This window comes from Scyliorhinus torazame, chromosome 9 (genome assembly GCF_047496885.1).
Source record: "Scyliorhinus torazame isolate Kashiwa2021f chromosome 9, sScyTor2.1, whole genome shotgun sequence".
NCBI lineage: Eukaryota > Metazoa > Chordata > Chondrichthyes > Carcharhiniformes > Scyliorhinidae > Scyliorhinus > Scyliorhinus torazame.
The window spans coordinates 50,181,085-50,205,735 of record NC_092715.1 but is presented as its reverse complement, the minus strand read 5'-3'; the positions used below and the strand labels follow the sequence as shown (position 1 = coordinate 50,205,735).

Here is a 24,651-nt window from a genome sequence, read left to right as displayed (position 1 = left end):
AACAAGAGTCTTAGCCCACAGTGTGAGAGTCACATTTATTTTTAAGAGCAGGCAGAAATGCAATTGAACAGAAGATAGGTCTGTAGAACTGACTTGATGTGAAGTTATTTAAATTCCCAGCCCTTTAAAAAAAATTTATAAACAGGCTGCCCGTGACAGTGTGAATTGAAAACACTGTTGTCTTTTTCCTTGTTGTAAGTGTTGTTGTAATCCACTGTTGTAACCGTTAAACTTCATTGACATTTTCAAAAGGGCTATCTTAATAACATTATGAAGGATTGGTTGATTTCCACAAGTACAATTATCTGAGCAGAGTGGTCCTAAATTCACAGTTTGATTGACAGCTCAAAGAGATTATTCAAGGATCAGCTGCCATTGATGTGGGGATATGAATAGAATTTTGTGTTTATAAGTTGCAAGCACTTGAGGAGGTTTAAACATTTTGGGTTTTTATGAATGCAAGTATTTCTAGATATTGAAGACTGAAATAGATATTTAAATCTTTTATTTTATTGCCCCTCAATTTAAGGTGTTTGGCAAAATAAAGAAACAGCAGTGATCGGAAATGTACATGTCCCGCCATCTGTTGAAAACAGGCTTGTTGGCAGCAATAAAGGTAAAAATGTCTTGTAAAAAGACAGTCTTGAGCATGACTAAAATCCTTGCTAGTGGGTTTGCTAGTGCTGTTGGGAGGAGTTAAAACTAGTTGGCAGGGGGAGGGGATACAAACTGTTCGCAGAATAGGGACACAGTGTATCACAGAAAAACAATCATGTCAAAGGGAATACAGCGGTAAAAGGTTTCAGGAGACTACGACAAGACTGAATGGCCTCTACTTTAATGCCCGGAGTATTAACCAATCAGTTAAGGGCGAGGGTTGACACATGGAATTATGATATAGTAGCCATCACGGAAACATGGTTGACGGAGGGGCAGGATTGGCACTTGAACATCCCGGGATACAGAATCTTCAGGAGGGATGGGTAGGGGGCAAAAGTTGGGGATGCATTACACTGTTAGTTAAGGTGTCAATTGCTGACTTCCGGTTGCGGTGATGCACTGCTAAGCCGCACGTTTCGGCACCTCCCGTTCCAACGGACTTTTGGGCTCTTATCGGGAGCCCCAACGGAATTTTCTTTCGACCTAACCCAGTGTGGGGTGACGAAGGAAGGAGTCCCCCTGGGTGTGTATGGAAAGGAGCGGCGAAGGATCTTTTGGAGCAGCGGCAGAGAAAAGGGAGAAGCAAGATGGCGGCGGATGGAGCCCAGATGGTTTCTCCGACGATGTGTGGAGGAGCTCAAGAAAGAGGTGCTGGCGCCGACGCTACTGGCAATCGAGGGACAGAAGGAAACACAAAAGGTCCAGGCGATGGAGCTCCGAAGGAGCAGAGGGAGATGATGTTGGGGCTTATGTGAGCACGATGCTCCACACACTAATGAGAGCTGAAGCCCCAACGGGCCCCCTGGAAGTGGAGGGAGCGTACCGGGTCCTCGTGAGAAGACCAAAGGCAGGTGAAACACCAAGAGCAATAGTGGTGAAGTTCCATCGCTACAGGGATAGAGAAATGGTCCTGAGCTGGGCCAAGAAGGCGGTGCAAATGGGAGAATGCGGTGATACGGGTGTATCAAGACTGGAGTGCGGAGGTGGCGAGAAGGAGGGCGAGCTTTAACCGGGCCAAGGCGGTGCTCCATAGGAAGAAAATAACATTTGGGATGCGGCAGCCGGCGCGACTGTAGGTCACGCATCAGGGCAAGCACTACTACTTCGAGACGGCGGATGAGGCATGGACATTCATCCAAGAAGAGAAACTGGACTAGATTTGAGAGTTTGATGTTTGGAGAGAAGCAGCGAGGTGGTGGTACAGAAACGTAAAGTGGGGAGGGGAGGGCTATTGCACAGCAATGTTGGACGGGGAATTTTTCTCCCCCCCGATGGGGTGGACATGAGGAAATGTGGGCACCGGTGGGAAAAGGGACAGGGAAGGGGAATGAGGGAACTGCGCCATAGGGGGCGGGGCCGAGAGGAAAGCGCGGGTATTTTCCCGCGCTATGGAAATTATAGTGGGAAAAGGGTCGCAGGAAGGAAGGGAGCCCCACATGCAGGGAGGTCAAAGAGTGAACGGGGGAAGCCGAGATCAGCCAGAGTTAGCTGACTTCCGGAAGCAATATGGGGGGAGTAATCAAGCTAGAGGGGGATCTAGCGGGGGGGGATTAACTGGGTTGCTGCTGCTGAGTGCAAGGGGGAGCTGGTAAGAGACGAGGTGATCGGGGCGGGAAGGCGCTGCCTGGGGGACAGACGGGTGCGTGGGACCTGGATGAGGAGATGGCCTAAAAAAGGGGATGGCTAGTCGACGAGGGGGGGTGGTGAATGGCCCCCCAATCCGGCTGATCACGTGGAATGTGAGAGGCTTAAATGGGCCGATTAAGAGGGCACGGGTGTTTGCGCACTTAAAGAGACTGAAGGCGGACGTAGTCATGCTCCAGGAGACGCACCTGAAGGTGGCGGATCAGGCTAGACTAAGAAAAGGGTGGGTGGGACAGGTATTCCACTCAGGGTTGGACGCGAAAAACAGAGTGGTGGCAATACTGGTGGGGAAACGAGTATCAATTCGAGGCTAAGACCACAGTGGTGGACAGTGGGAGCAGATATGTGATGGTGAGTGGCAGACTGCAGGGCGAGGCGGTTGTGCTGGTGAATGTATATGCCCCGAATTGGGATGACGCGGGATTCATGAAGCGAATGCTGGGACCTATCCCGGACCTGGAGGTGGGGAATTTGATAATGGGGGAGGATTTTAACACAGTGCTGGATCCAGGGCTAGACCGGTCCAGATCCAGGACTGGGAGAAGGCCGGCAGCGGCCAAGGCACCTAAGGGATTTATGGAACAAATGGGGGGAGTGGACCCGTGGAGATTCGCCAGGCCGATGGCTAAAGAGTTCTCTTTCTTCTCCCACGTCCATAAGGTATACTCCCGGATAGACTTTTTCGTTTTGGGAAGGGCACTGATCCCGAAAGTGGCAGGAACGGAGTACTCGGCCATAGCTGTTTCAGACCACGCCCCGCATTGGGTGGATCTGGAACTAGGAGAGGAAAGGGAGCAGCACCCACTCTGGCGACTAGATATGGGACTACTGGCGGACGAGGGGGTCTGCGGAAGGGTGAGGGGGTGTATTGAGCGATACCTGGAGGTCAACGACGATGGGGAGGTTCAGGTGGGGGTAGTATGGGAAGCGCTGAAGGCGGTGGTTAGAGGAGAACTGATCTCCATCAGAGCCCACAAGGAGAAACAAGAGGGCAAAGAAAGGGAGAGATTAGTGGGGGAGATTTTGAGGGTGGATAAAAAATATGCGGAGGCCCCAGACGAAGGGCTATACAGAGAAAGACAAAGACTACAGACGGAGTTTGACCTGCTGACCACGAAAAGGCGAGCCGGCAGTTAGCCCACCAACTTCGGAAGAGGATGGCGGCGAGAGAGATCGGGGGAGTTAGGGACGAAACGGGAAATATGGAGCAGAGAGCAGGGAAAGTGAACGAGGTGTTCAAGACCTTTTATGCGAGGCTATATAAGTCCCAACCCCCGGGGGGAAAAGAAGGAATGCTACACTTTCTGGACCAGCTAAGGTTCCCGAAGGTGAAGGGACAGAAGGTGGCAGGTCTGGGGGCGCCAATCGAGGTGGATGAGGTGATTAAAGGACTGGGGAACATGCAGGCAGGGAAGGCCCTGGGATCAGACGGGTTTCCGGTGGCATTCTACAGGAAGTATATGGATCTGTTGGCCCCGCTTTTGGCGAGAACCTTTAATGAGGCTAAGGAAAGAGGGATGCTACCCCCGACAATGTCGGAGGCGACGATATCGCTAATCCTGAAACGAGATAAAGACCCGCTGCAGTGCTATCTCACTCCTAAATGTAGATGCCAAACTGCTGGCCAAAATGATGGCGACAAGGATAGAGGATTGCGTCCCAGGGGTGGTGCATGACGATCAGACAGGGTTTGTAAAGGGGAGACAACTGAATGTTAATGTACAAAGGTTGCTGAGGGTGATGATGATGCCCCCACCGGAGGGGGAGGCAGAGATAGTGGCGGCGATGGATGCAGAGAAGGCATTCGATAGGGTGGAGTGGGACTATCTGTGGGAGGTGCTGAAGAGGTTTGGGTTCGGTGAGGGGTTTATTAGATGGGTCAGACTCTTATATGGGGCCTCAATGGCAAGCGTAGTCACAAACCGGCAAAGATCGGGGTATTTTCGGCCACATAGGGGTACAAGACAAGGGTGTCCCCTGTCCCCGTTACTGTTCACGTTGGCAATTGAACCACTGGCCATAGCGCTGAGGGATTCTAAGAAGTGGATGGGGGTGCTTAGAGGGGGAGAGGAACACCGAGTGTCGCTCTACGCAGATGATCTACTGCTATACGTTGCGGACTCGGTAGAGGGGATGCCAGAGGTAATGCAGATACTTAGGGAGTTTGGAGAGTTCTCGGGATACAAACTAAATATGGGGAAGAGCGAGCTTTTTGTAATGCACCCCGGGGAACAGGGTAGGGGGATAGATGCTCTGCCGCTGAGGAGAGTGGTAAGGAACTTCCGATACCTGGGGATCCAGGTGGCCAGGAACTGGGGAACCCTGCATAGACTCAACCTGACGCGACTGGTGGAGCAGATGGAGGAGGACTTTAAGAGGTGGGATATGGTGCCGCTGTCGCTGGCGGGCAGAGTGCAGGCAGTTAAAATGGTGGTCCTCCCGAGGTTTCTTTTCGTGTTTCAGTGCCTCCCCATTCTGATCACAAAGGCCTTTTTTAAAAAAATTCATAGGAGCATTACGAGCTTTGTGTGGGCAGGAAAGACCCCGAGAGTAAAGAGAGGGTTCCAGCAGCGCAGTAGGGACAGAGGGGGACTGGCGCTGCCGAGTTTGAGCGACTACTATTGGGCCGCCAATGTGTCGATGGTCTGTAAGTGGATGAGGGAGGAAGAGGGAGCAGCGTGGAAGAAGCTGGAGATGGCGTCCTGTAAGGGAACGAGCCTAAAAGCACTGGTGATGGCGCCGCTGCCGTTCTCCCCGAAAAGGTACACCACAAACCCGTGGTGGTGGCAACCTTGAGGATCTGGGAGCAGTGGAGGCGACACAGGGGAGTGACGGGTGCCTCGGTGTGGTCCCCGATAAGGAATAACCATAGGTTTGTCCCAGGGAGGATGGATGGGGGGTTCCAGTGCTGGCAGCGAGCAGGAATTAGGAAGCTGAGGGACCTGTTTATAGACGGGACGTTTGCAAGTCTGGGAGCGCTAGAAGAAAAATATAAGTTGCCCCCAGGGAACGCCTTCCGATACATGCAAGTGAGGGCATTTACGAGGCAACAGGTGAGGGAATTTCCGCAGCTCCCGACGCAAGGGATCCAAGAAAGAGTGATTTCGGGGGCATGGGTTGGAGAGGGCAAAGTGTCCGAAATATACCGGGAGGTGAGGGACGAGGGGGAGGCGATGATAGAGGAGCTGAAGGGAAAATGGGAAGAAGAGCTGGGGGAAGAGATTGAGGAGGGGCTATGGGCGGATGCCCTAAGTAGGGTAAATTCCTCGTCCTCGTGTGCCAGGCTTAGCCTGATTCAATTTAAGGTTCTACATAGAGCACATATGACGGGAGCAAGACTGAGCAGGTTTTTCGGGATCGAGGACAGGTGTGGGAGGTGCTCAGGAAGCTCGGCGAACCACACACACATGTTCTGGTCATGTCCGGCACTGCATGAGTTCTGGGGGTGTGTGGCAAGGGTAATTTCAAAGGCGGTGAAGGTCCGGGTCAAGCCAGGCTGGGGGTTAGCTATATTTGGGGTTGCAGAAGAACCGAGAGTGCAGGAGGCGAAAGAGGCCGACGTCTTGGCCTTTGCGTCCCTAGTAGCCTGGCGTAGGATTCTACTCATGTGGAAGGAAGCGAAGCCCCCGGGCGTGGAGGCCTGGATAAACGACATGGCAGGGTTCATAAGATTGGAACGAATAAAATTTGCGTTGAGAGGATCGGCTCAGGGGTTCTCCAGGCGGTGTCAACCGTTCCTTGACTATCTCGCGGAACGATAATGAAAAGATAGAAATGACAGCAGCAGCAACGGGGGGGCGGGGGAGCACTATTCTGTGTTTTTGCTATTTGTTTTTCTTTTTTAGTTTTTGTTGTAAGTTCACTATATTATTTAAATAATGTTATTTACCAGTTAATGTACAATCCCTTGTTGAGTTGTAAAAAGGGAAACATTTTTGTTTGAAGAATTTCAATAAAATATATTTTTTTTTAAAAAGGAGTCAATTGCTGCAGTAAGGAGAGTTGATATCTTGGGGGTGGCATTAAATGAAGCTTTGTGGGTAGAGTATAGGAATAAAAAAGGGGCAGCTACGTTGCTCGGTGTTTATTATAGACCCCCAGATAGTCAGTGGGAAATTGAGGAGCAAATATGTGTGCAATTTGCAGAAGTGTGTAAAAATAATAACAGGGTAATTATAGTGGGTGATTTCCACATTCCCAACATTAACTGGGATAGTCATTGTGCTAAGCACTTAGATTGAGCAGAGTTTGTACAATGGGTACAAGAGGGCTTTTTAGCTCAACATGTGGAGGGTCCAATAAGGGATTGTGCAGTGCTGGACCTAATTCTGGGGAATGAAGCCGGACAGGTGGTTGATGTGATAAATGGGGGTGTAATTTAGTGATAGCAACCACAACATGATGCAATTTAAGTTTGTTATGGACAAGGAAAAAGACAAATTGCAGAAAAAGATCTTGGATTGGAGGAGAGCAGACTTCAGCAAAATAAAGCAGGATCTGGCCAAGGTAGATTGGAACAAGTTACTTGTGGGGAGAAGAGCAGCGGGGAGGTGTTCAAAGAAGAAATGGAGAGGCTACAGGCCCAACATGTTCCCTCTAGGGTAATAAGAAGGAGTAAAAAGACCAGAAAACCATGGATGACCACAGATATTCAGGATACAATGAGAAGGAACAGAGAGGCGTTTAATAAGTATAAGGGGAGCAAATCATCAAAGGCATTAGTGGAGTATGGAAAGTGCAGGATGGAGCTTAAGAAACCAAGTAGGAGAGCAAAGAGGGGATATGAGAAATCTCTCGCTGGTATAAGTAGGGAAAATCCCAAAATATTCTATGTATATCAATGGAAAGTTGATAACTAGGGAAAGTTTAGGGCCCATGAGGGACCAAGGGAGGAATCTGTGGGTGGAGCCAGAGGACATTGGGAGGGTGTTAAATGAATAATTCACATCTATCTTCCCCCAAGAGAATGAGGAGGCAGAGAGACTGTGAGGTTATTGAGCAAGTTGTTGTAGGGAGGGACAAGGTTCTGGAGGTGTTTTCAGGTTTAAAATTGGAGAAATCGCAAGGCCCAGACGAACTGTATCCCAGATTGCTGCGGGAGACGAGGGAGGAGATTGCAGGGGCCCTGATCCAAATTTTTAATTCTTCTCTGGCCACAGGAGAGGTGCCAAAGGACTGGGGAACCACAGATGTGGTCCCACTATTTAAGAAAGACTGTAGAGATAAGTCAGGGAACTTCAGGCCAGTGAGTCTCACGTCAGTGGTGGGGAAACTAATGGAGAAAATTCTGAAGGAGAGAATGTGTCTCCACTTGGAGAGGCAAGGTTTTATCAAGAATAGTCAGCATGGCTTTGTCAGAGGGAGGTCATGCCTAACAAGTTTGATTTAATTTTTTCAGCACGTGTCTAAACGTGTAGATGAGGGTAGTGCAGTTCTTTTCGTTTACATGGATTTCAGCAAAGCATTTGACAAGGTTCCATATGAGAGACTTATAAAGAAAGCAAATGCACATGGGATACAGGGGAACTTGATAAGGTGGATTCATAGCTGGCTGAGCTGTAGGAGACAGAGGGTGATGACAGATGGCTGCTTTACTGATTGGAGCCAGTGTGCAGTGGCGTAACACAGGGATCTGTGCTAGTTCCCCGACTATTCGTCATCTATATAAATGACTTAGATAACTATGTGGAGGGTAGGATCAGTAAGTTTGCGGAGGACACAATGATTGGCCAGGTGGTTAACAGTGAGGCTGAGAGTCTTGGGTTACAGAAAGATACAGACGGGATGGTCAAATGAGCAGAAAATTGGCAGATGGAATTTAATCCTGAAAAGTTTGAGGTGTTACAATTTGGAAGGAGCCATTTGACAAGGAAATATTCAATGAATAGCACCACACAGGAAAGTCCTGAGGAACAAAGAGACCTTGGCGTGTTTGTAAATAGACCTCTGAAGGCAGAAAGGCAGCTTAATAGGGTGGTGAAAAAGGCATAATGCTATACCTGCCTTTATCAATCTTGGCATAGATTACAAAAGCAAGGAAGTCATGTCGGAGTTTTATGGAACATTGGTGAGGCCACAGCTGGAGTACTGTGAGCAGTTCTAGTCGCCACATTATAGGAAGGATGTGACTGCACTGGAGAGGGTGCAGAGGCACTTCACCGGGATGTTGCCTGGGATGGAACATTCAAGTTATGAAGAGGAGTTGGATAGGCTTGGGTTGTTTTTGCTGGAGCAGAGAAGACTGAGGGGCGACCTGATTGAGATGTACAAGATTATGAGGGGCATGGACAGGTGTGATAGGAAACATCTGTTCCCCTTAGTTGAAGGGTCGGTTATGAGGGGACACAAGTTCAAGGTGAGGAGCAGGAGGTTCAGGGGGTTTTTGAAGAGAAACATTTTTACTCAGTGGGTGGTGACGTTCTGGAACGCACTGCCTAGGAGTGTGGTGGAGGCGGGTTGCCTCACATTCTTTAAAAAGTACCCGGATGAGCACTTGGTGTGTCTTCACATTCGAGGCTATGCCAAGTGCTGGCAAATGGGATTAGGGGCGTCATTCTCCGACCCCCCGCCGGGTTGGAGAATCGCCGGGGGCTGCTGTGAATCCCGCCCCCGCCGGTTGCCGAAGTCTCCGGTACCGGATATTCGGCGGGGGCGGGAATCGGGCCTCGCCGGTTGGCGGGCCCCCCCGCTCGATTCTCCGGCCCGGATGGGCCGAAGTCCCGCCGATAAATTGCCTGTCCCGCCGGCGTGGATTAAACCACCTTTTGAACGGCGGGACAAGGCGGCGTGGGCGGGCTCCGGGGTCCTGGGGGGGGGGGGGGGCGCGGGGCGATCTGACCCCGGGTGGTGCCCCCACGGTGGCCTGGCCCGCGATCGGGGCCCACCGATCCGCGGGCAGGCCTGTGCCGTGGGGGCACTCTTTCCCTTCTGCCTCCGCCACGGTCTCCACCAGTCAGTTCCGCGCCAGCTGGCGGGGCAACAAAGTCCGTTTCCGCCAGCTGGCGGGGCGGAAATTCCTCCGCCGTCGGCCTAGCCCCTCAATGTTGGGGCTCGGCCCCCAAAGATGCGGAGCATTCCGCACCTTTGGGGCGGCGCGATGCCCGTCTGATTGGCGCCGTTTTGGGCGCCAGTCGGCGGACATCGCACCGTTTCATGAGAATTTCGCCCCTGGTTTGGCCGATTAAATGCCTTTCATGGGGCGGTGCAGACGCGATGGGCCGCAGGGCCTTTTTTGCACAGTATTTTTCTGTGATTCTGCGATTCTGTGTGATTCTGAGATGAACCAGTCATCTTCTGGAAATGGGGGTTTGTATCATGACAGGCTAAAGGGGGTGGCATGTGGCGCAGTGGATAGCACTAGGACTGCAGCGCTGAGGACCTGGGTTCGAATCCCGGCCCTGGGTCACTGTCCCTGTGGAGTTTGCACATTCTCCCCGTGTTTCACCCCCACAACCCAAAGATGTGTAGGGTAGCTGGATTGGACTTGATAAATTGCCCCTTAATTGAGAAAAAAATAGTAATTGGGCATTCTAAATTTATTTTTAAAAAGAAATGACAGACTAAATGCAAGCCTTTGGCTATGGAAGGTTTTAAATTCCCTCTGGACAATGAATAAACTTTAAATTCTGATCTATTGAAGTAGAGTGAGAGGAGGCTTGTGTGGAGCTGGCAATGCCATTTGGGTCAAATTCCCCGTTTCTATGTTGTAAATTTTATGAAAAGAGGCAGCCGCCAAAACAAAACGGTGAAGTTGAGTCTGTCATTGGAACTGTTCACATTTATCATTCTCAATACACAGAGCCAAATTGGCCAATGCCAGTTGACAAGTCCACGGGAATCATATTATTCTCAACATCAATAGATGTTATAGTGTTTATTTTTTAACAGCTAATAATCATCACTCACCCTTTTTATATTCTGTCCTGGTAAACACTGGTGGATTGTCATTTTCATCAGCAATAATAACTTTGATATGTCCTGAAAAATATGAGTTAATAATTATCGAGAGATCGCTTCCAGAGGGAAAAGAGGAGGACAGGAGAAGGAACGGTAAAACTAGGTATAGCTGGATCACGGACATCACAAAGTGGTTGCAGACAAGCTGCAGCGGATGGGTGAGGGTAGCACAAGACAGACAAATGTGACAATCATGACAGTGGATCTCCTGGTGGGAGTAGTTACAAGCAGGACAGGCAAGGAATTTTTGTCATTCTAAATGGGAAATGATGAGCAAAGCTCTGTGGAGCTTAGTTGGTAGATTTGTGCAATTAGTTTGCTACGCAACTTGGTCACTGGATTGTGAGGGGTTATAATTGTCTGAAATATTGATAATATTAACAAGAAATTGCCATTTCTTCATAACATAACCCGCAGAAAACAACCACAATGTCTTTATAGTATCCAGCACAAGACTATGGCTTGTAAATTCCATAGTGTCAGCATGCACTGTCTGCAGAAAATGGCTCCTTCATTGGAACAGGTAGGCCTGAGGCTCAATCGAAATAGGGGCTTGGACTTCATTACAGCTAGGCCCGACATCACCTTTTGACCTCTGCGCTGATGGGAATGGACCTCAAGTAATTCTGTGAAATGGGCAGCACGGTGGCGCAGTGGGTTAGCACTGCGGCCTCACGGCGCCGAGGTCCCAGGTTCGATACCGGCTCTGGGTCACTGTCCATGTGGAGTTTGCATATTCTCCCCATGTTTGCGTGGGTTTCGCCCCCACAACCCAAAAATGTGCAAGCTAGGTGGATTGGCCACGCAAAATTGCCCCTCAATTGGAAAAAATGAATTGGGTATTCTAAATTTTTTTTTAAAGTAATTCTGTGAAATGACTGTGAGAGTCGATTGGTAGTTGGGGAAAGGTATCGGTTTTTGAGATTGGGTGTCCGCAGGTACAACATTTCTAGTTTGGTGGGGAGAGTGAAAGCTGATCTGGCAAGGTGGGACAGTCTCCCTCTGTCACTGGCGGGTCGGGTACAGGCGGTTAAAATGAACTAGTTGCTGCGATTTCTGTTTATTTTTCAATGCCTGCCGATTTTCCTGCCAAAGGCTTTTTTCAGAGAGATTGAGGGAAGGATTACGTCGTTCATATGGGGAAGGGAAGGTAGTCAGAGTTAGAAAGGTGCTACTACAGAGAGAAAGGCAGGCAGGGAGTTTGGGTCTTCTGAACCTGATGTATTACTACTGGGCGGCGAATGTGGAGAAGGTGCGGAGCTGGGTAAGAGGGGTTGATTCCGAGTGGGTCAGAATGGAGGACAGTTTGTGCAGGGGGTCGGGATTGAAAGCACTAGCAACAGCGCCGCTCCCGATAGCCCCGGGGAAATACTTAGGGAGTCCGGTAATGATAGCTTCATTGAGAATTTGGAGGCAGTTTCGCCAACTCTTCGGGTTGGGGGCAGGGTCAAGGGAAATGCCGATTCGGGGGAACCACAGTTTGAGCCAGGGAGATGGGATGGAAATTTTTGGAAATGGGAGGAGAAGGGGATTAACACACTGAAAGATTTGTTTCTTAGGGGTCGGTTTGCAGGATTGAAGGAGCTGGAAGCGAATGTATGGGCTGGAGCAGGGGGAAATGTTTAGATACGAGCTTTTGCCAGAAAGAAGATACAGATTTTCCCAGAGGAGCCGGCCTCCACATTGCTGGAGGAGGTGCTGACGACAGGGGGATTGAAGAAGGGGCTAGTGTCAGCGGTTTACAGAGCTATTTTAGAAGAGGCTCTGAGTCCCGTTAGAGCGAGGAAACTTTTCTAGACGTTGCAAAATGGTAGAGACTTGACAGCAGTTCAGGGAGGTCTCCTGACTGTCTGGTGTGAAGTTTCTGAACTTTCCTTTCGTGAAGCAGTCTCCAGGTTTTGACATTCGGGGCAGGCAGCCTGAGGAAAAGGTGAGGTCACCGTCCTTACATTGGGTGCGAGCCTGCATGGCCTTCAGCGAGGACCGAGGAGGAGGCACTGGCCAACAGCCATTGAGGAGAGCAGTGGGGTGACTCTCGATCTCCAGGTCAGGGCTGAGGTGGGTGAGTGGGCAACCAGCCAACCAAAGAACGAACAGAGGCTGGGCCGTGTGTGTGGGGGTCGGGGGGGGGGGGGGGGGGGGGGCAGATAATGCCTGAAGTAAGCCAGGGCTGGAGATCGGCGTAGGCAAGGCTGCCAAATAAGGGTAAAAGCAGAGGCCAAGGCAGACCACATAAAGCCAGCCAGCCAGCCAGGAGCACACATGGTCATCGAGGCTTGAGGCCCGGCCACTCAAGCGAGAGATGAGCTGTCGGGTGATACGAGGGCTGGGCAGGTGCTGGCGTGGTTTTCAGGGAGCAGCGGAATGACTTGATCAGAGGCCAGAGCTGAGAGTGAGGAGGGCTGGGCAACCGGACCAGCGAGGGTGAGAGCAGAGGCCAGGCCAGATAGCATTGTGTGAGCTGAGGGTGGGTGGGGTCAGGCGGGCATTGATGTAATTGGGAGCGGGGCTTGATTTCATTTGAGGTGGGTCGTCACATCACCAGAGGGTAGTATGTGACGTGAGGGGCCCTGTAAAGAGGGAAAGCCCCCAAAAGTGTAAGTCTGCTTCTGTGTGAAGAAAGCACAGAAACTGTTTCTAAAGCACAGTGCAAGTGGAGCTGACCTTCCTCACTCATATCCGAAGAAAGAACTGTGTTGTAGTCCACAACTTGCACTCTGAGCTGGACAGCCTGAACACTTTCACGGTCAACAGGACCAGCGTAAAACAAAGACCCAGATCGCTCCATCACCTGGAACCAGTTTTTACAGAGTGAAGTGCTCAGCCTTTCCCCCTTGTCATCGAGACACTCAGTTCCTCTTATAAAGAAGTGCAATTCTGCATCAGTGTCTGGGTCGAAAGCTTGAATTACAGCGACTGTTGTATTGATTCGCCCATTTTCTCTTGCAAACACGTCAGAGAGTGAACTTCCGATTAGAACAGGAACTTCATCATTGACATCTAAAATATCCACTTCAATCGTTGTGCAACCCGTGTTGGGATCGAAGCCAAAATCGTTGGCAGCTACAGTTAGTTTATACTTGCGTGGCCCTCCATCATAATCAAGCCTCGACTCTGGGTTTACATGGATACATGCGGCATACTGGTGCAGGTCTCCTTGCTCTGTACTGAGAATAAACTGTCCCCTGGCCCCATCTTCAATTCTGTAGCTTATTAGATGGTTTGGGTCAGTTACATCATTGTCTGTGGCCCATATTGAAACAACGCATTGATCTGCAATCAAATATTCAGTGGACTTATTACAAAATATCAAACATTAATCATCCAATTGGAGAACAAATTAATCTTAATGCCCAATAGGATTAGGTACATATGAACATAGGACTTAATACCAGGAGTAAGCCATTTGGCACTTCTACTCCACCATTCAACTTGATCATCTAGTTGAAATCTGAACTGCACTTTCCTCTCTATTCCTTCATCGCCCTTGATTCCCTTGTCTATCAAAAATCTACCTAACTCAGCCTTGAATATATTCAGTGATCCAGCCTCCACTGCTCTCTGCGAACGAGAATTCCACAGACCATCAACTCTCTGAGAGAAAATGATTCCCCTCATCTCAGACTTAAAAGGGAGACCTCTTATTCTTAAACTGTGCCCCCTGGTTCTAGACACCCCCACAAGTGGACAGATCCTCCTGGTGTCCACCTTGCCAAGTCCCCTCAGTTCATTCGTGAAGGGAAAACATGTAGTGGATGATTCAGCGGCCCCTTCGCGCCCGGCCTGATGTCAGGATGAGGCCGTTGAATCTCACAAGAGGCCTGGATCGAGATTCAGAACACTCGAAACATCTTACGAGATTCAACGGAATCTCACGGCATGACGCGATCTGGTCAGTGAGGCCTCAAAGGGATCCGTCTGGTACTGGTTCACAAAGTCGTGAATCAGTTGTCATGGCACCTCGGGGGGGGTCTTGCTGAGGAGTTGGGCCCCTGGGTGGTTGTAGATAGGGCAGGGTGACACCCTGGCACTCCCCCTGGCATCTTGGCATTGTAACCCAGACACCCTTGCCAGGGTGGCACTACCAGGCTGTTAGGGGCCTGTCAGGGTGCAATGCTGGCAGTGCCAAGGGATCCAGGTGCAAGGTTACCTGTACCAGGGGTCCGGCCCATGGGGGGGGGGGGGGGGGGGGGGTGCTTGTCTATAAGAGGAGGGGGGGAGGGACTCGAGGGCCCCAGAAGAGGTACATTGGGTGAAGGGGGGGGCCTGAAGCCACGGAGGGGCTCATCAGTGCCGGAAATTACTTTAAGAGTGGCGTCAATGAAGAGCAGAGAAGCACCCCGCTAGACGCACTGTTCAGCGTACGTGAACTCGAGTCCACTGAATCGCGCCCGTAAATTCTGTTTCATTTTAATTGCACTCGCATTCGGTACGGGATTTGTCAAATCCATACAGAATTTAAAATGTTGTCAAATGATACCATTGTTGGAATAGAATCACCCTAAATCAAAGCAAGCAACGTAACTGGTCCCATATTTAATAATCTGTTCCACAATGTAAACCAGGCTTTTTAAAGTTAATTGTTAGGATGTGGATTTATCTGGTAAGATCGCTTATTGCCCATTGCTAGTTGTCCTAAGAAGATGATAGTGAGTTTAGTCATTGAATCCCTGCAGTCCGCATGGTGCTTCTTGTTGTAGTTTGATCTGACAGTATGGCTTTCTGGGCCACTTCAGCTGAGGCACAACCATATGGATGTGCACTTATCGGCCAGGCCCAATAACAAAGGCAAATTTTCTTTCCAAAAGGGCTGGTTTCCTTTTATAGAACATAGAACTGTACAGCACAGTACAGGCCCTTCGGCCCACGATGTTGTGCCGAACTAGTCTGAAACTAAGATCGAATCAACCTACTCCCAATCATTCTAGTGCACTCCATGGACGGGATTCTCCGACCCCCTGCCGGGTTGGAGTATCGCCGGGGGGCGGCGTGAATCCCGCCCCCGCCGGCTGCCGAATTCTCCGGCGCCGGGATTTGGCGAGGGCAGGAATCGCACAGCGCCAGTCGGCGGCCGCGATGGGACGAGTGGCCGCCCTTTTTCGGCCAGTTCCGCCGGCGTATATTACACCAGGTATTTGCCGGTGGGACCTGGCTGCGCGGACGGCCTCCGGGGTCCTCGGGGGGGGGGGCGGGGGGATCTGGCCCCGGGAGGTGCCCCCACGGTGGCCTGGCCCGCGATCGGGGCCCACCGATACACGGGCGGGCCTGTGCCGTGGGGGTACTCTATTCTTCTGCGTTGGCCGCCGTGGTCCTCTGCGATGGCCGACGCGGAGATGAACGCCCGTGCGCATGTGCAGGGATGACGCCAGCACACGCGGGCACTCCCACGCATGCGCCAACTCGCGCCGGCCGGCGGAGGCCCTTTGGTATCATTTGGCGTGGCGCCAAGCCCCTTCCCCACCGGCCGGCGCGGCGCAAGCCACTCCGGCGCCGGCCTAGCCCCTGAAGGTGCGGAGGATTCCGCACCTTTGGGGCGGCCTGACGCCAGAGTGGTTCACGGCACTCCTTCGTGCTGTAGTTGCCCGCCCTGCCGATTCCCGCAGAATCCCGCCCCATGTGCCTATCCAATAATCGCTTGAAAGTTCCTAAAGTGTCCGACTCCACTACCATAGCTGGGAGTGCGTTCCACGCCCCAACCACTCTCTGAGTAAAGAACCTACGTCTGACATCCCTCCTATATCTCCCACCCAGAACCTTATAGTTATGCCCCCTTGTAACAGCTACATCCACCCGAGGAAATAGTCTCTGAACGTCCACTCTATCTATCCCCCTCATTATCTTATAAACCTCTATTAAGTCGCCTCTCATCCTCCTTCGCTCCAATGAGAAAAGCCCTAGCTCCCTCAACCTTTCCTCATAAGACCTACCCTCCAATCCAGGCAGCATCCTGGTAAATCTCCTTTGCACCCTTTCCAATGCTTCCACATCCTTCCTATAATGAGGTCACCAGAACTGCAACAATACTCCAAATGTGGTCTAACCAAGGTCTTGTACAGCTGCAGCATAACCTCACGGCTCTTAAATTCAATCCCCCTGTTAATAAATGCTAACACACTTTCTTCTCGGCTCTATCCACTTGGGTGGCAACTTTCAGAGATCTATGGACATGAACTCCGAGATCTCTCTGCTCCTCCACATTCTTCAGAACTCTGCCGTTAACCCTGTAATCCGCATTGAAATTAGTCCTACCAAAATGAATCGCCTCACACTTATCAGGGTTAAACTCCATCTGCCACTTTGCAGCCCAGCTCTGCATCCTATCAATGTCTCTTTGCAGCGTACAACAGCCCTCCACATTATCCACTACTCTACCAATCTTGGTGTCATCAGCAAATTTACTAACCCAACCTTCAACTCCATCATCCAAGTCATTGATAAATATCACAAATAGCAGAGGACCCAGCACTGATCCCTGTGGTACACCGCTGGTGACTGGGCTCCAGGATGAAAATTTACCATCTACACCACCCTCTGTCTTCTGTGTGATAGCCAGTTACTGATCCAATCGGCCAAATTTCCCTCTATGCCATGCCTCCTTACTTTCTGCATGAGCCGGCCATGGGGCGCCTGATCAAACGCCTTACTAAAATCCATGTATACAACATCAACTGCTCTACCCTCATCTATGTACTTAGTTACCTCCTCAAAGAATATAATCAAACTTGTGAGGCAAGACTTCCCCTCACAAATCCGTGCTGACTATCCTGGATTAAGTTGTATCTTTCCAAATGATCATAAATCCTAACCCTCAGGACCCTTTCCAATAATTTACCTATGACCAAAGTGAGATTAACTGGCCTATAATTCCCAGGGTTATACCTATTCCCTTTCTTGAACAAGGGGATAACATTTTTCTCTCTCCAATCTTCTGGCATTATTCCTGTAGACAGTGAGGACATAAAGATCAAAGCCAAAGGCTCTGCAATCTCATCCCTCGCCTCCCAAAGAAACCTAGGATATATCCCATCAGGCCCAGGGGACTTATCTATCCTCAGGCTTCTCAAAATTTCTAACACATCTTCCTTCCGAATATCTACCTCCTCCAGCCTACCAGCCTGTATCGCACTATCCTCCTCAACAACATGGCCCCTCTCTTTTGTGAACACTGAAGAAAAGTATTAATTTAGGGCCTCTCCTATATCTTCAGACTCCATGCACACATTCCCACTACTGTCCTTGACCGGCTCTAACTTCACCTTGGTCATTCTTTTATTCCTCACCTAAGTGTAAAAAGCCTTGGGGTTTTCCTTGATCCTATCCGCCAAGGACTTCTCATGCCCCCTGCTAGCTCTCCTAAGCCCTTTCTTGAGCTCCTTCCCAGCTATCTTGTATCCCTCAAGTGCCCTAACTGAACCTTGTTTTCTCATCCTTACAACAGCCCCCTTCTTCCTCTTGATAAGACATTCAACCTATTTTGTAAGCCATGGTTCCCTCACTCGACCATTTCCTCCCTGTCTGACAGGAACAGATATATCAAGGACACGCAGTATTTGTTCCTTGAACAAGCTCCACATCTCAATTGTGCCTATCCCTGACAGTTCCTGTTTCCATCTTATGCTCCCCAATTCTTGCCTAATGGTATCGTAATTACCCTTCCCCCAGTTATAAACCTTCCCCTGCCGTATGTTCCTATCCCTCTCCATTGCTATAGTGAAAGTCACCGAATTGTGGTTACTATCTCCAAAGTGCTCTCCCACAACCAAATCTAACACTTGGCCTGGTTCATTACCCAGTACCAAATCCAATGTCGCCCCGCCTCTTGTCGGTCTATCCACATATTGTGTGAGGAAACTCTCTTGCACACACTGGATAAAAACAGCCCCATCCAAACTTTTTGACCTATAGAGGTTCCAATCAATGTTTGGAAAGTTAAAATCACCCATGACAATTATCCGGTGACTACCGCACCGATCCAAAGTCTGCATTGCAATCTTTTCCTCCACATCTCTGTTACTGTTTGGGGGCCTATAGAAAACTCCTAACAAAATGACCGCTCCTTTCCTATTTCTAACTTTAGCCCGCACTACCACAGTAGACAGATCCTCCTCAAACTGCCTTTCTGCAGCCATTATACTATCCTTGATTAACAATGTTACTCCTCCACCTCTTTTACCACCTTCCCTAATCTTACTGAAACATCTAAACCCCGGAACCTCCAACAACCATTCCTGTCCCTGTTCTATCCACATCTCCGTAATGGCCACAACATCGTAGTCCCAGGTACCAATCCATGCTTCAAGCTCACCAACCTTATTCCTGATGCGCCTCACATTGAAGTAGACACACTTCAAACCACCTTCATGCCTGCAGATCCACTCGTGTGACCTAGGTACCTTCCTCAGTACTGAACTACCCTCAACTTCCTGAACTCCAGCAACGCTATCTCCTGGACTACATATCAGTTTCCCATCCCCCTGCCAAATTAGTTTAAACCCCCCCCCGAAGAGCTGTAGCAAATTTCCCTCCCAGGATATTGGTGCCCCTCTGGTTCAGGTGTAACCTGTCCTGTTTGTACAGGTTCCACCTTCCCCAGAATGTGCTCCAATTATCCAAGTAACTGATACCCTCACTCCTACACCATCCCTGTAGCCACGTGTTTAACTGCACTCTCTCCCTCTTCCTCACCTCGCTAACACGTGGCACTGGCAGCAAACCAGAGATGGCAACATGGTCTGTCCTGCCTCTCAGTTTCCACCCTACTTCCCTGAATTCCTGTTTTACATCCCCGTCCCTTTTCCTACCTGTGTCATTGGTACCAATGTGTGAACCACCGGTTCGCCCCAGGAAGAACAGGTGGAGGGTTTTCGGGGTGGCACAGGGCAGGGATACGAAAGTTGGGGGACCTGTTTGTGGACGGGAGGTTCGCGAGCTTGGGTGAGCTGGAGGAGAAGTATGGGCTCCCCCCGGGGAACACCTTCAGGTACTTACAGGTAAGGGCGTTTGCCAGACGGCAGGTGGTGGAATTCCCACGGCTACTGCCACACACAGTACAGGACAGGGTGCTCTCGGGGGGGTGGGTGGGAGTGGGGAAGATCTCGGAAACTTACCAGGTGATGCAGGAGGAGGAGGAGGCCTCGGTGGTGGAGTTGAAAGGTAAGTGGGAGGAGGAGTTGGGAGAGGAGATCGAAGAGGGGACGTGGGCAAATGCCCTAGGGAGGGTGAATTCTTCCTCTTCGTGCACGAGGCTCAGCCTCATACAGTTTAAGGTGCTACACAGGGCACACATGACCGGGACAAGGATGAGCAGGTTCTTTGGGGGTGAGGACAGGTGCGTTAGGTGCTCAGGGAGCCCAGCAAATCACACCCATATGTTCTGGGCATGCCCAGCGCTGGAGGAATTTTGGAAGGGCGTAGCGAGGATGGTGTCGAGGGTGGTAGGATCCAGGGTCAAACCGGGCTGGCGGCTCGCAATATTTGGGGTGGCAGAGGAGCCGGGAGTGCAGGAAGCGAAAGAGGCCGGAATTCTGGCCTTTGCGTCCCTGGTAGCCCGGCGAAGGATTCTCCTTCAGTGGAAAGACACGTGGCCCCCAAGCGTGGAATCCTGGATCAGCGATATGGCAGGGTTCATTAAATTAGAGAGGGTGCAATTCACCTTGAGAGGGTCGGTACAAGGGTTTTTTAGGCGGTGGCAACCGTTCTTAGACTTCCTGGCAGAACGATAGACATTGGTCAATGGCAGCAGCAGCTCGGGGGGTGGGGGGTGGGGGTTTACTTTATTTTTGTTTATGTTATTTACACTGGAAGGGTCTGATGGGGTGTATACACCTGTTGTCTTAAGTTGGGGTGTTAATGTTAATTTATTATTTAGGCACGGGGGGGAGGGGTTTGGGGGGGTTGCTTTTTTAGATTGTGTTTTGTACTTAACCCTGTTGGGTTCTTTTTTCTTTCTCATTTTGTTATTGATATTTTATGAAAACCTTTAATAAAAATTTTTTTTTTTTTTTAAAAATTGGTACCAATGTGTCCCTCGACTGGTGGCTGCTTCCCCTCCCTCTTAAGGATCCTGAAAAAACGATCAGTGACGTCACGGACCTTGGCACCCGGGAGGCAACACACCAACCGTGAGCCTCTATTGTTTCCACAGAACCACCTATCTGTACCTTTAACTATAGAGTCTCCAATAACTAATGCTCTCCTGCTCTTCCCCCTCCCTTTCTGAGCCACAGGGACAGACTCAGTGCCAGAGACCTGGTCACCGTGGCTTACCTCTGGTAGGTCCCCACCCCCCCAACAGTATCCAAAACGGTATACCTGTTATAGAGGGGAACAACCGCAGGGGATCCCTGCACTGACTGCTTCTTCCCCCTCCTTTTAAACGTCACCCAGCTACCTTCATTCTTAGGAGTAACTACATCCCTGTGGCTTCTATCTATAACCGACTCTACCTCCCGAATGATCGTCAGTTCATCCAGCTCACTTTCACATCCGCACACAAATTCAGCCCTGAAACTCTGGGATGGATCTGGAGTAGAACTCAATATCCACCCACCAGCAAACACCCTGGCTTGGATTTCGGCCTCGAAGTGTGAACCTAGCCCAGGGGGGAGGTCTGTTTTGAAGCCAGAAAACCCAGAAGAACCTCATTGTAGCAGTCTGGCGACGATTGACACTCCTCGGAAGATCTGGGCCTTCATTTCACAGCATTGTAGATAAATTAATAGGATTTTATCCTGCTCAGAAGGTGTTCAGTTGAATTTTAGCATAAATTTCTACCATGTGTTGTATTATTTGCCAACATTTGCATCAGAAAATCAGAATTTAATTTCTCATCCATCTCATAAACTTAGCTCTTACCCAGCCGGTCTTCAGGCACAGCAACGAAAAAGGTGCTTTGGTTAAAAACTGGTTCATTGTCATTCACGTCCTTAAATAGAAGAGATTAATACTGGTTTATTTATTTGAACAAAATATACTGACTCGGTACTAATTGTTAATCTACAGTAGTATTCTATTTTATTGCACATCCTCCATTGCCTTTTGATTGAGAGTAAACAGTAAGTTGCATACAACCGTTTTAATATGTTTCTGAAACTTGGGAACAGAAGTAGGCCATCCAGCCCCTCAAGCCTATTCTGCCATTCTGTTAGATCATGGCTGATCTATATCTTCATTCCATTTTCCCACCTTTGCTCCAAATCCCTTGATTCCCTTACCTAACAAAACATTACTGGTCTCATGCTTGATCATTTCCACTTTTTAAAAATTCATTCAAGGGAACTGCAGTCTTCACTGGCTAGACCATCATTTATTGCCCACCCTAATTGTCCTTGAGAAGGTGGTGGTCAGCTGCCTTCTTGAACCGCTGCAGTCCACATATCCATGGTATACGTGAATATACCATGGTGAATCTTTCGGTGAATCTGTGCCCCCTCCGAGGTCAATAAATGATTCCGAGGCTAGCTGCTCAAAGTTGAACTCAATACTCTGGATGCAGTCATGACTAAAGCTCTACAACTGGCATCACTTCCATCCTTACTGTTGATGGCCCCCATCCTTGCAGACAACATAGTGTCAACCAGCTATTTTAGATTCCCTATTCAACAGTGGTGATTTAGAGCGTTGATAAGATTTTAACAAAGGGCAAGTTTACCAACACTTTTCCAAAGTTAAAGTACAATGAACTAAGGATTATGTAAAGCAATCTGGAAAGGCTGAGCTTCCTTAAAAAACTTGCCACTAGCAATGCTACTATGTCAAGAAAACTCAATAGGCAGAACCGATCAGACGGCTTCGATAAGACAGTCTATGAATAATTGATCGTTATATTTTTTACAGAGCTTCATTCTTATTGCCTGACCAACTATCAAAAATAGATAAAAGGAAATATAGATCCACTTTGTTCCAGTGTCTTTTTGAATTAATATTAATAATAATAATAATCACATATTGTCACAAGTAGGCTTCAATGAAGTTACTGTGAAAAGCCCCTAGTCGCCACATTCCGGTGCCTGTTCGGGGAGGCCGGTACGGGAATTGAACCCGTGCTGCTGGCCTTGTTCTGCATTACAAGCCAGCTGTTAAGCCCACTGTGCTAAACCAGCCCCAATTATTAAAATATTCCCCAAAGAACAGGTTGATGTTATTGCAGCATAGACTTGGTTTCTAGCGACCGTGGTACAAATATTGTACTGCGGGACTAATAGACCTACTAGGAGTGTCATAGTGAAATAGAAACTGCAATCCATTCTGTTTAAGCTCCAGAATAACTTTATAGATGACCTTGTAGGGATACCTTCAACGAGAACAGACTACCGGCTGACCGAGTGGTGGATCTGAGTGCCACTTGAAGGAGTGACTAGAAATGATCTATGAGAATAATGGTCCAGGTTCGAGGAGCTGAATGGTCTTTTCCTATTCCTATATCAGTTCAAAATTTGCTGCCCTCCTTCAAACAATGCCATGTGTCCTTTTTACATCCAAGTAGGCAGCAGGAATTTCAATTAAATCTTTCACCCAACACAGTACCTCTACACTACAGAACTTCTTCAGATTATACTTAAGTGTTAGCCAAAATATAAAGTCAAATTCTGGAGCTTAAATCCACAGTCTCTGACTCAGAAGTGAGATTGGTACTGTAGAATCCAATGGAAGAGACAGAGGAACACACAATAGGATAGAAAGGAACTAAGCTTTATTTAGGTACACACAAAATTACTAAGCAAACCATTCCTCTCCCTGAAGGGCCACCCTCTCCGACCTGCTCCCAGATTGGGGTTTATCTACTGAGAGGTTACCCCCTTATAAGGGTAACCCCTCCCCCAATTCCCAGGGGAGTTCATACTCTGAGGTAAATGTGGGGAATCTGAGCATAGTCCGTGTCCCCTGAGAGGGTCATAACAGGTACCAGGGAACAACAAAAACAGTAACAACATATATATATATATATAGCACCTTCAGCATAATAAAACATGATATTGCTGAAAAGATAGACTACCTTTCTTTATTCTTTCATTGGGTGTGGACATCGCTGATGTTGCCCATCCCTAATTGCCCTTCAACTGAGTGGCTTGCTATGACATTTCAAGGTAGTTAAGAGTCAACCACATTTCTGTGGGTCTGGAGTCACATGTAGGCCAGACCAGGTAAGGAGAAGTGATTTCCTTCCCTAATGGGCATTAGAAAGGATATGTTGCTGAAGCTTTTCATCTTGGCTCATCAGGACAAACTTAAGAATGCCAAATTTCAAACAATCACAATTTATAACTTCCTGAGAAAAAGATGCCAATTAATCGTAAATTCGGCTCTTTGCCATGGAGAAAGCAATAGGGAACAATAGGCTCATTCAAAAAATGTGCAAGGTTGTACGTCCCAGGAATTGGCTGATTGAATCAAACAGCATATTCCTCGGCAGTTCATAATAGACGGAATACAGACCATACTCCATCAGCCAGCGCTCGCAAAACCCCAAACTAAACAAATATCATTAGATGTGATTCTGCAACTGAGCAAAACTTGTGAATAATCCTGATTGCTCTAACAGCTACATTAGCAACCAATTTTAATTCATAAGTCAACCTCGTAAGGTTGCTTAGAAGTGACATACAATCATAGGCAGGGACTTATTCACTGCAAACAAAAGGAATATATTCAAGCCTTGCAAGGACCCATTTATCCCAACTCTCTGCTTTCTGTTAGTCGGCCAATCCTCAATCCAATCTCATACTCTAACCCCAATGCCCTGCGATCTCACCTTCTGGATCTGTCTTTTATGAGGCACCTTGTCAAATGCCGAATAGGAATTTTAGAGTAGGAATAGGGTAGGAATAAACAGGTCTTTTTCTAAGTGGCAGGCAGAGACTAGTGGAGTACCACAGGGATCAGTGTTAGGATCCTAGCTATTCACTACGTATATTAATGATGAGGGAATGAAATTTAATATCTCCAAACTTACAGATGACACAAAGCTGTGTGGGAGGGTGAGCTGTGAGGAGGATGCAGAGATGCTTCAGTGTGATTTGGACAAGTTCAGTGAGTGGGAAAATGCATGGCAGATACAGTATAATGTGGATAAACATGAGGTTATCCACTTTGGTAGCAACAACAAGAAGGCAGATTGTTATCTGAATGCCTATGGATTGGGAGAGGGGTATGTACAATGAGACCTTGGTGTCCTTGTACACCAGTTGCTGAAAGTAAGCATGCAGGTGCAGCAGACAATGAAGAAGGCAAATGGTATATTGGTCTTCATAGCGAGAGGATTCGAGTACAGGAGCAGGTATGTCTTGCTGCAATTATACAGGGCCTTAGTGAGATCACACCTGGAATATTGTGTGCAGTTTTAGTCTCCTGCCATAGAATCCAGTGCAGAAGGAGGCAATTCGGCCCATCGGA

General features: G+C 48.9%; 1 protein-coding gene across 2 annotated transcripts in view; it reads right to left on the bottom strand.

The window, feature by feature from the left end:
* LOC140429187 (cadherin-related family member 2-like) overlaps positions 1–24,651 on the bottom strand; it is a 313,290-nt gene that overhangs the window by 112,945 nt on the left and 175,694 nt on the right. For both annotated transcript variants that reach the window (XM_072515860.1, XM_072515861.1), the window contains 3 exons: positions 21,115–21,184; positions 12,925–13,533; positions 10,210–10,281 (listed from right to left, as the gene is read on the bottom strand). In XM_072515860.1, coding sequence (XP_072371961.1) covers positions 10,210–10,281; positions 12,925–13,533; positions 21,115–21,184 — 751 coding nt within the window. The remainder of the gene's footprint in view (positions 1–10,209; positions 10,282–12,924; positions 13,534–21,114; positions 21,185–24,651) is intronic.